This window comes from Lagenorhynchus albirostris, chromosome 7 (assembly GCF_949774975.1).
Source record: "Lagenorhynchus albirostris chromosome 7, mLagAlb1.1, whole genome shotgun sequence".
Lineage (NCBI taxonomy): Eukaryota > Metazoa > Chordata > Mammalia > Artiodactyla > Delphinidae > Lagenorhynchus > Lagenorhynchus albirostris.
The window spans coordinates 44,855,251-44,867,770 of NC_083101.1; the positions used below are offsets into that span (position 1 = coordinate 44,855,251).

Sequence of the window (12,520 nt, forward strand, 5' to 3'; positions counted from 1 at the left end):
AGACAACGAATCATCCCAAAATTGAGGCGGTGGACTTTGGGAGCAACGGTAGACTTGGGGTTTCCTTTCTGCATCTAATTTGTTTCTGGTTTTATGTTTATCTTAGTTTAGTATTTAGAGTTTATTATCATTGGTAGATTTGTTTATTGATTTGGTTGCTCTCTTCCTCCTTTTTTTTTAATATATATAGATATATATATTTTTTTCCTTTTTCCCTTTTTGTGAGTGTGTGTATGTATGCTTCTTTGTGTGATTTTGTCTGTATTGCTTTGTCCTAGGGTTTCTCCTAGGGTTCTGTCTGTCCGTTTTTTGTTTGTTTGCTTGAGTATACTTTTTAGCACTTGTTATCATTGGTCGATTTGTTTTTTGGTTTGGTTGCTCTCTTCTTTCTTTATTTAATTACTTTTTAATTTTTTTATTTTTAATAATTTTTTTTAATTTTAATAACTTTATTTTATTTATTTTTTTCTTTCTATCTTTTTTTCTCCCTTTTCTTCTGAGCGTGTGGCTGACAGGGTCATGGTGCTCCAACTGGGTGTCAGGCCTCTGCCTCTGAGGTGGGAGAGCCAAGTTTAGGACACTGGTCCACCACACACCTCTCAGCTCCACATAATATCAAACACCGAAAGCTCTCCTAGACATCTCCATCTCAATGCTAAGACCCAGCCCCACTCAATGACCAGCAAGCTAGAGTGCTGGACACCCTAAGCCAAACAATGAGCAAGACAGGAACACAACCCCACCCATTAGCAGAGAGGCTGCCTAAAATCATAATAAAGTCACAGACACCCTAAAACACACCACCAGATGCAGTACTGCCCACCAGAAAGATAAGATCCAGCCTCATCCACCAGAACACAGGCACTAGTCCCCTCCACCAGGAAGCCTACACAACCCACTGAACCAACTTTAGCCACTGGGGGCAGACACCAAAAACAACAGGAACTATGAACCTGCAGCCTGAGAAAAAGAGACCCCAAACACAGTAAGTTACGCAAAATGAGAAGACAGAGAAACACACAGCAGATGAAGGAGCAAGGTAAAAACCCACAGGACGAAACAAATGAACAGGAAATAGGCAGTCTACCTGAAAAAGAATTCAGAGTAATGATAGTTAAGATGATCTAAAATCCTGGAAATAGAATGGAGAAAATACAAGAAACGTTTAACAGGGACCTAGAAGAACTACAGGGCAAACAATGATGAACAAAACAATAAATGAAATTTAAAATTCTCTAGAAGGAATCAATAGCAGAATAACTGAGGCAGAAGAACAGATAAGTGACCTGGAAGATAAAACAGTGGAAATAACTACCACAGAGCAGAATAAAGAAAAAAGAATGAAAAGAATTGAGGACAGTATCAGAGACCTCTGGGACAATATTAAACGCACCAACATTCAAATGATAGGGGTCCCAGAAGAAGAAGAGGAAAAGAAAGGGACTGAGAAAATATTTGAAGAGATTATAGTTGAAAACTTCCCTAATATGTGAAAGGAAGCAGTCAATCAAGTCCAGGAAGCACAGAGAGTCCCATACAGGATAAATCCAAGGAGAAACATGCCAAGACACATATTAATCAAATTATCAAAAATTAAATACAAAGCAAAAATATTAAAAGCAGCAGGGGAAAAACAAATAACATACAAGGGAATCCCCTTAAGATTAACAGCTGATCTTTCAGCAGAAACTCTGTAGGCCAGAAGGGAGTGGCAGACATATTTAAAGTGATGAAAGGGAAGAAACTACCACCAAAATTACTCTACCCAGCAATGATCTCATTCAGATTTGACGGAGAAATTAAAACCTTTACAGACAAGCATAACCTAAGAGAATTCAGCACCACCAAGCCAGCTTTACAACAAATGCTAAAGGAACTTCTTAAGGTACGAAACACAAGAGAAGGAAAAGACCTACAATAACAAACACAAAACAATTAAGAAAATGTTAATAGGAACATACATATCAATAACTACCTTAAATGTAAATGGATTAAATGGTCCAACCAAAAGACATAGACTGGCTGAATGGATACAAAAACAAGACCTGCATATATGCTGTCTACAAGAGACCCACTTCAGACCTAGGGACACATACAGACTGAAACTGAGGGGATGGAAAAAGATATTCCATGCAAATGGAAATCAAAAGAAAGCTGGAGTAGCAATTCTCATATCAGACAAAACAGACTTTAAAATAAAGACTATTGCAAGTGACAAAGAAGGAGACTACGTAATGATCAAGGGATCAACCCAGGAAGAAGGTATAACAATTGTAAATATTTATACACCCAACATAGGAGCACCTCAATACATAAGGCAAATGCTAACAGCCATAAAAGGGGAAATCGACAATAACACAATCACAGTAGGGGAATTTAACACCCCACTTTCACCAATGGACAGATCATCCAAACTGAAAATCAATAAGGAAACACAAGCTTTAAATGATACATTAAACAACATGCAGTTAATTGATATTTATAGGACATTCAATCCAAAAACAACAGAATACACATTTTTCTCAAGTGCTGATGGACCATTCTCCAGGATAGATCATATCTTGGGTCACAAATCAAGCCTTGGTAAATTTAAGAAAATTGAAATCTTATCAACCACAATGCTATGAGACTAGATATCAATTACAGGAAAAAATCTGTAAAAAATACAAGCACATGGAGGCTAAACAATACACTAGTAAATAACCAAGAGATCACTGAAGAAATCAAAGAGGAAATCAAAAAATACCTAGAAACAAATGACAATGAAAACATGATGACCCAAAACCTATGGGATACAGCAAAAGCACTTCTAAGAGGGAAGTTTAGAGCAATACAATCCTACCTCAACAAGCAAGGAACATCTCAAATAAACAACATAACCTTACACCTAAAGCAGTTAGAGAAAGAAGAACAAAAAACCCCAAAGTTAGCAGAAGGAAAGGAATCATAAAGATCAGATCAGAAATAAAAAGAAATGAAGGAAACAATAGCAAAGATCAATAAAACTAAAAGATGATTCTTTGAGATGATAAGCAAAACAGATAAACCATTAGCCAGACTCATCAAGAAGAAAAGGGAGAAGACTCAAATCAATAAATTAGAAATGAAAAAGGAGAAGTAGCAACTGACACTGCAGAAATACAAAGGATCATGAGAGATTACGATAAGCAACTCTATGCCAATAAAATGGACAACCTGTAAGAAATGGACAAATTCTTAGAAAAGCACAACCTTCCAACAGTGAACCAGGAAGAAATAGAAAATATAAACAGACCAATCACAAGCACTGAAATTGAGACTGTGATTAAAAATCTTCCAGCAAACAAAAGCCCAGGAGCAGATGGCTTCACAGACAGATTCTATCAAACATTTAGAGAAGAGCCAACACCTATCCTTCTCAAACTCTTCCAAAATATCCCAGAAGGAGGATCACTGCCAAACTCATTCCACAAGGCCACCATCACCCTGATACCAACACCAGACAAAGATGTCACAAAGAAAGAAAACTACAGGCCAATATCACTGATGAACATAGATCCCAAAATCCTCAACAAAATACTAGCAAACAGAATCCAACAGCACATTAAAAGGATCATACACCATGATCAAGTGGGGTCTATCCCAGGAATGCAAGGAGTCTTCAGTATATGCAAATCAATCAGTGTGATAAACCATATTAACAAACTGAAGAATAAAAACCATATGATCATCTCAATAGGTGCAGCAAAAGTTTTTGACAAAATTCAACACCCATTTATGATAAAAACCCTCTAAAAAGTAGGCATAGAGGGAACTTACTTCAACATAATAAAAGCCATATATGACAAACCCACAGCCAACATCGTCCTCAGTGGTGAAAAACTGAAACCATTTCCACTAAGATCAAGAGCAAGACAAGGTTGCCCACTCTCACCACTATTATTCAACATAATTTTGGAAGTTTTAGCCACAACAATCAGAGAAGAAAAAGAAATAAAACGAATCCGAATCAGTAAAGAAGTAAAGCTGTCACTGTTTGCAGATGACATGATACTATACATAGAGAATCCTAAAGATGCTACCGGAAAACTACTAGAGCTAATCAACGAATCTGGTAAAGTAGCAGGATACAAAATTATTGCACAGAAATCTCTCTTTTTTTTTTTTTTTTTTTGGTGGTATGCAGGCCTCTCACTGATGTGGCCTCTACCGTTGCGGAGCACAAGCTCCGGACACGCAGGCCTAGCGGCCATGGCTCACGGGCCTATCCAGTCCGCGGCATGTGGGATCTTCCCGTACCGGGGCACGAACCTGTGTCCCCTGCATCAGCAGGTGGACTTCAACCACTGTGCCACCAGGGAAGCCCTGTGCAGAAATCTCTTGTATTCCTATATACTAATGATGAAAAATCTGAAAGAGAAATTAAGGGAACACTCCCATTTACCATTGCAACAAAAAGAATAAAATACCTAGGAATAAACCTACCTAAGGAGACAAAAGACCTGTATACAGAAAACAATAAGACACTGATGAAAGTAATTAAAGATGATACAAGCAGATGGGGAGATATACCATATTCTTGGATTGGAAGAATCAATATTGTGAAAATGACTATACTACCCACAGCAATCTGCTGGTTCAGTGGAATCCCTATCAAACTACCGCTGGCATTTTTCGCAGAACTTGAACAAAAAATTTCACAATTTGTATGGAAACACAAAAGACCCCAAATAGCCAAAGCAATCTTGAGAAAGAAAAGTGGAGCTGGAGGAATCAGACTCCCAGACCTCGGACTATACTACAGAGCTACAGTAATCAAGACAGTATGGTACTGGCAGAAAAACAGAAATATAGATCAATGGAACAGGATAGAAAGCTCAGAGCTAAACCCACGCACATATAGTCACCTTATCTTTGATAAAGGAGGCAAGAATATACAATGGAGAAAAGATACCCTCTTCAGTAAGTGGTGCTGGGAAAACTGGACAGCTACATGTAAAAAAATGAAGCTAGAATGCTCCCTAACACCATACACATAAGTAAACTCAAAATGGATTAAAGACCTAAATGTAAGGCCAGACACTATAAAACTCTTAGAGGAAAACATAGGCAGAGCCCTCTATGATATAAATGACAGCAAGATCCTTTTTGATCCACCTCCTAGAGAAATGGAAATAAAAACTAAAATAAACAAATGGGACCTAATGAAACTTAAAAGCTTTTGCACAGCAAAGGAAACTGTAAACAAGATGAAAAGACAGCTCTCAGAATGGGAGAAAATATTTGCAAATGAAGCAACTGACAAAGGATTAATCTCCAAAATTTACAAGCAGCTCATGCAGCTCATTATCAAATAAACATACAACCCAATCCAAAAGTGGGCAGAAGACCTAAACAGACATTTCTCCAAAGAAGATACACAAATTGCCAACAAACACATGAAAGGATGCTCAACATCACTAATCATTATAGAAATGCAAATCAAAACTACAACGAGATATCACCTCACACCAGTCAGAATGGCCATCATCAAAAAATCTACAAACAGGGGCTTCCCTGGTGGCGCAGTGGTTAAGAATTCAACTGCTAGAATCCACCTGCCGACGCAGGGGACTTGGGTTCTAGCCCTCCTCCGGGAAGATCCCACATGCTGCAACTAAGGCCGTGTGCCAGAACTACTGAGCCCGCGCGCCTAGAGCCCGTACTCTGCAACAGGAGAAGCCTGCACACCACAACAAAGAGCAGCCCCCCTAGTCGCAACTAGAGAACGCCCACGCACAGCAACAAAGACCCAACGCAGCCGGAAAATAAATAAATAAAATCTACAAAGAATAAATGCTGGAGAGGGTGTGGAGAAAAGGGAACCCTCCTGCACTGTTGGTGGGAATGTAAATTGACACAGCCACAGTATGGAGGTTCCTTAAAAACTAAAAATAGAACTATACCATACGACCCAGCAATCCCACTACTGGGCATATACCCTGAGAAAACCATAATTCAAAACGAGTCATGTACCACAATGTTCACTGCAGCTCTCTTTACAATAGCCAGGACTTGGAAGCAACCTAAGTGTCCATCGACAGATGAATGGATAAAGAAGATGTGACACATATATACAATGGAATATTACTCAGCCATAAGAAGAAACGAAATTAAGTTATTTGTAGTGAAGTAGATGGACCTAGATTCTGTCATACAGAGTGAAGTAAGTCAGAAAGAGAAAAACAAATACCGTATGCTAACACATATAAATGGAATCTTAAAAAAAAAAATGGTTCTGAAGAAGCTGTGGGCAGGACAGGAATAAAGACGCAGACGTAGAGAATGAACTTGAAGACACAGGGAGGGGGAAGGGTAAGCTGGGATGAAGTGAGAGAGTGGCATGGACATATATACACTACCAAATGTAAAATAGCTAGCTAGTGGGAAGCAGCTGCATAGCACAGGGAGGTCAGCTTGGTGCTTTGTGACCACCTAGAGGGGTGGGATAGGGAGGGTGGGAGGGAGATGGAAGAGGGAGGAGATATGGAGATATATGTATATGTAAAGCTGATTCACTTTATTATAAAGCAGAAACTAACACACCATCATAAAGCAATTATATTCCAATAAAGATGTTAAAAAAAAAAAAAAGACTCTGCACTGCCAATGCAGTGGGCCTGAGTTCATTCCCTGGTCAGGGAACTAGATCTCATGTGCATGCCACAACTAAGAAGCCCACATTCCACAACTAAGACCTGGTGCAACCACATAATAAATAAATAAATATTAAAAGAAATTTTTTTCAATAAAAAAATTTAAAAAATAAAACCTGGCCTTCTGCCTGAACACCTGCAGTCCCTTTTTGTAATAGGAGACACTCACTCTGATATCCAATAAGGGAAATGTTATCCCAATAGAAAAGGAATTCTATTTTCATTTGTAGACATGAATTACGAGGAAAAAAAAAATTGTACTCAATTATTATGTTTTGACCTCCATCAGAAAGTTTGTGGAAGTGTTTTCTCTCTTATTGTATAAGTACCTACATAATAATCTTGATTTTGTCTCTTGGCCTGTAAAGCCTCAAAGATTTACTAACTGGCTCATTTCTGAAAGTTTGTCTACCCCGGCCCTAGGGTGAGGAAATAGCATACTTAAAGGGAATTCACTTCCTCTTGCCTCTGGCCAGCAGTGACTGTCTCCTCATTTCAGAAGGAGAGAGAGGCCATCTCTGCCACTTCTCTGCCTTGGGGGTAATGGGTCATCCCTGGGTGACTGAGTCATGCAGGTGACAGGCCACCTGCCTGAGGGGAGCATGAAACTCTGTAGTGTGCCTTGTGGCTCAGCAACTCTTCCATGCCCTTGAAAACAGACCCTCAAGTATGTATGCTTGGCCGTGGGGGCCCCTTTAGTTCACCTGACTTGCTTACAGGCCCTGAGCACTTCCAGCTGTCGGCACGTAGCAGGAGACTGTGGCAGAGAGAAGCCAGTACAGTGTGAAACTTTCCCACAGAATGTGGGTAATCCTAGGGGGGTAACCCAAAGATCACTGACATCTTTCCCCCTCAGCTGGCCCTTGTAAGTTAGGACTCTTATCTCTTTAGACACCTAAGTGATGTGCTTTCGATTTTTTTTTTTTTTAATTTTAGGAAGACGTGATTTTCAAAGCTAATTATGAAAACATTTGTCATTGGAATCGGTGGGTGAGTAATTTTGCTACAAACAGCTGATTGAGATACTCAGGATGTCCAAAGGGTGTTTCCATGTGGATGTGGTGGGGGAAGGAGAAGCAGTGAGAAGGATTCCTGAGTCCCAGAAAAGAGAACAGGACACTTGAATTTAAAACAGTGGAGCACTGGCTATGTAAATGCCAACAGGAGATGGGAGAGTTTCCTATAAACAGAAACAGGGGAGTCGGTACACAAAGTTTACCTGCTTTACTGTTTGTTTTCTAAAGCTGACACCAGAGGCAAGGCCTGATCTAATGCTACGTTGGTTCAGGGTGATTTATCGTTCTCCATACGGCTGCTCCTCCAGTGTGACATAGGAGAAAATCTATCATTTCTTGCCAGTTATGCCCAGCTTTGGACATGTGGAATAAGGAATCACCTCACCTCTACCCCTTTTCCCCATACTTTTCATCTTGAGGTAGTCCTTATTTCCCTGGCATGATTATTAATCATTCACCCCTCCCCGTCTCAGAAGTGTCCTAAATTTTATGGTCACCCTACCCATGGTACCAAGAAGTGGGCAATCAAATAAGACAACAGCAACTTAAAAGGACATTATTTGTTTTTTTGTTTTGCTAGTGTATTATGTTCGTCTTTCTTCTGAGTCCTTTCACATTATGTGTAGTCTAGTTAATAAAATATTTAAGACTATTGAAATTAAAGGTTTCTAATTTGGGGGAGATCAATGTATTATTGCATTACATAACTACAATTAATTAATCTAATTAATTAGACAAATTAGATTAATTACTTCTAATTAATCAATTAGAAGTAACATTGAATGAATTAAATGCCAGAAGTCTGCCTTGACTTGCTCCCATCTAATCGGAACCAAGTTCAGTTTTTCTCTGCGTTGCTTCTCATCCCTCCTTTCCTTTCCACACTCACTGCCACCATCCTAATTCAAGCCCTCATTCCCTAATTCCAATCTCCTCCTCTCAATCTTCCCTGCATACCTGTGCCAGTTGAATCTTCATACAGAATTTTTAAATTTTCTCTCACCTGATGAACAATAGTCAGTGGTTCCCAGTTATTTAAAATGCAGTCTAAATTTCCTGATATATGAAGACCATCCAAAAATAATAAAATGTATTAGCTTCGGGGTGGGCAGATAGGCAGGGTACAGGAAAGATTTGATACAGGAGCTTAGTGGTGTCACCAAAGACTCCGTTTCTCTCTGCCTCTTCTCTGTGTCTTCCTCCTTTTGGATTCATCCTAAAGTTGGCTGCAGTTTTTGGTCTCAAGGGACTACTAGCAGCTCCTGGGACCTCATGCTTCTCCTTAGCCTGTCACTAGGGGGAAAAAAGTGCTTTGCTTCCCCTAGGTCAAGGGTCTTTGACAGGACCACCTGGGTCACATAGCCACAGTTACTGTGGCAAAAGCGAGGGGATTGCCTTGATTGGTTTAGGCCATTGGGGCCCTTGCTGTGGAGTTGAGAGCAGGGTCAATCCCAACCAGACCTTGGAAACAGGGGTGGAACCTGGGGAGGCCACTACCAGGTCCACTACAGAATCCAGTCCGACTTCTATTCTGCACGTGTGTGAATAAACTCCCCTCATCTCAATATTCCAGTATAATGCCCTCTGTCTAGAAACCTGTGTCATGCTTTCGTGCCACGTGCATTTGGTTCTATGCATAACTTCCTAAGAAAGCCTCTCTTCATTGTCTCTTCCTCAGCAAGTGTCAGGATTTCATTTTAGTGCTGCTGCTTCTGCAAAGCCCCTGCCACACTCCGCTGCAGTTCCTGCCTTCCTTCCTCCAAACTCACTGTGCTGTATCTCTCCCATGTACTTACCACTTATTGCCCTATGAACTAAATATTCAGTTGAGACTGCAAGGAATAGTAAAGGTTCTAGAGGATTCAAGTGGCATCCATGAACCTTCTGAAAACTTAATGCATGTGTGAAGATGTTCATTTTTCTGGGGAAAGATTTTATAACTTTCATCAGATTCTCGCAAAGTTCCTTAATGTTAAAAAACGTAAACTCCATGGGTGTTAGAGTTGGACTTTGTATCTCACCTCCATTACTTGCTAGTTGTTACCTTGAGCAAGTTTTATGAGAATACAGCTTTTCAACCCTTAGTTTCCTCAACTGGACAATGGGAAAATTATTATCTACCTTGGGCAAATGGATTGCAGAATGGGTTCTCCACTTGTTGGAGTAATTACAGACAGCCTTTTTAACTTCTCCCTTCCCAAATGCCATGTTCCAAATACAGTGACCTCTCTTCACCTGTCACATAAAAAACAAATGGACTAGGAGTTGTGCATTTATTTGGGTGTTATGAACAAAGGAGCAAGTGGGCCCAAGGAGTCCCCCATTTCCTTCCCTAGACTCTAGGATAGAACATGCTCCTGTCTGGACACTCTGGCCCCAGGGTTGGAGAGCACATGCATGAAGCTGTGAGCCTGCTGGTGCATGGTGGGTATGAGCATGCTGAAGGAGAAGGGTTGAGTCTTAAGGTGTCACCTGACCTGGATGGTGACAGTCTAATTACAGATCCTAGGCTCAGACTTGTTACATGCTTTTCCCCCTCCCTCGTCTTTCTGACCTGGACTGCCTTCTAGCTGGTCCATCTCTATCAAGTCTACAAAAATGGGGTGCTTATTTCTCATTGGCTCTAGCTAAGTCAGTGAGAAGGGATCTAATTACTGTTGGTTCAATTGCATGATCTTAACTAAAGAGGTAAGTCTAGAAAATGATACATTTTCTAGCCAGGTTGCTCATACTGTAATAAAGTTTTCCCTGTTTACTATGTATTTTAAACCAAAATTCAATAATCGAACTATGGGCATTCAACATGGATTATAGACATTTTCTGTAAAGGGGGAAAATAATTCTCATAACAGTATTTTCTCAATGCATAGGGTAATACCCACCCACTTTTCCATTTTTAAGGAGATTGCCCATATCCTACCCAATTGTGTGATCTAAGGTTAAACAGAAAAAAAAACAAAAAGAACAAAAAAAGTGTGAATCAAGTTTCTTCTGTTAATACTTTGTAGGTGTAAGATATTTGGCTAATAATTGAATTATATCCAATAAACAATTTTGATGAATAAGTATTAGTTCCTTTCCCCTTTCTAGATTATAAACATACTGCAATTCATCTTACCTCGGAATAAGCACAATTCATGTGCAGTCAGAAGTTTTTTGTGCTGTAGACATTTGGTGGTATGATGAAGTCTTGCTTTCTCTGAGTAGTGGTTTTAAATGCACAAAATAAAATACAGAAATACAAAGGAAACCAGTTATGATAATACAGTTATAAAAATATTTTTAAAAGAAAATTTGTAGCATTATGATACACATGCTTCTTTGTTAACTCACTAAATAACTGTGTCCTGTGGTGAGTCTAAAAGCTGCTGTAAATTTCAAGTAATAGAGTGTCAATGATACTTCAAGATGTCTGCCCCAAGTGCAACATGATATGAAAATACCTGTCTGTGATTTCTATTGGTGAAAAAGCCACAGGTACTATTAATAATACTGTTGCTTGTGACATATTTTAATTAAAGGAAATGCCAAAATTCTGTTAGAATTTATTGAAAATAAAGATATAATATCTTTCAAGTTCACAAAGATCCTGAATCTGTCCATAGACTCTTTGGAAGTACATAAGCCCCAGGTTTTAAAAAGTGACTGAGTGGAGAAGTGCTTCCCCCCCAACTATGCATGGTTCTGGGTACTGGAAAACTGGATACATACACAGAGGAGTTGGTCAGGGTCGCCATTCTCCTTGATGTCACAGTCCAGCCAGAGGGGACAAGTAACTGACAGGATGTGATAAGCTACAATGGACCTCCCAACCAGCGCCAAAGTGGAGAGAGATTGGGGAAAAGGAGGCATTCCAAAGGAGGTGAAAAGTCATGATAGGTGGGCTTGTAATAAGCCACTCCTCCATTTTTCTTCACTGTGCATTGAAACAAAATCACAGTGACCACGTGCAGTTTTATATACTTGCACTAAAATGTGCTACTCATATTCTCTGTATGGCATGTGAACCTTGTGAATGTTTCAGCATAGACAAAAAATTCTTTTTCTTCCAATGCAATAGCTGTAATTAAGTCTTAGTATTACGCAGTTCACTTGCCCAATATTAGTTACCTTTCTGCTCCATCCTTTCCAGCTTATTTCTTATCATTTGTTGCATCAGACCTGCTTGAGCCTATGATTTTTGCCAACGAAGTCCTATCTATGAAAGAAATATTTTTTTCTTAGATATTACATATTGTTTTAAATATCCTTTTTCTAAGATCAATTTAAAATGTTTTATGTTCTTTTAATGCATCTTCCTTCTTGGTATTTTCTTACTTTGTTTTCTTTCTTTGTTGTTGTTCAGTGTGACAAATGGTGGGAAGACAACACTGGCTAAGAATTTGCAGAAACGCCTTCCAAACTGCAGTATCATATCTCAGGATAATTTCTTTAAGGTATCTATAAAACTTCTCAGATAATTTATTTAACCAAAAGAAGTCATAGTAGCAAAGTTAATTGAATTACATCCAAAAGCATTTGCTGAGTGATTGTGCTTTTGTAGTGAAGGGAGGCTCAATGCAGTAGTGTTAGTTCTCCACTAGATGGCACACTTTTGGGAGCTAATCTTTGATTTTATTTATCCTCACCATCCAAAGCATTTGTTAAAATAAAGGTTTATCAACTCTTCATTCTATGATTGCATTATTTCTGCACTGCACAGTTTTTATGGGTACTTTATTATTTTTCCAGCCAGAGTCTGAGATAGAGACAGATGAAAATGGATTTCTTCAGTATGATGGTAAGTAGATGAGCTTACAAAACATTATGCAATAATGTTTGTTTCCTTTT

At 39.2% G+C, this 12,520-nt stretch overlaps 1 protein-coding gene across 3 annotated transcripts in view; it reads left to right on the forward strand.

Moving 5' to 3' along the window:
- Positions 1-12,520, forward strand: part of NMRK1 (nicotinamide riboside kinase 1) — a 33,761-nt gene that overhangs the window by 6,016 nt on the left and 15,225 nt on the right. For all 3 annotated transcript variants that reach the window (XM_060154964.1, XM_060154965.1, XM_060154963.1), the window contains 3 exons: positions 7,611-7,664; positions 12,036-12,126; positions 12,422-12,470. In XM_060154964.1, coding sequence (XP_060010947.1) covers positions 7,636-7,664; positions 12,036-12,126; positions 12,422-12,470 — 169 coding nt within the window. In that variant the 5' untranslated portion in view covers positions 7,611-7,635. The remainder of the gene's footprint in view (positions 1-7,610; positions 7,665-12,035; positions 12,127-12,421; positions 12,471-12,520) is intronic.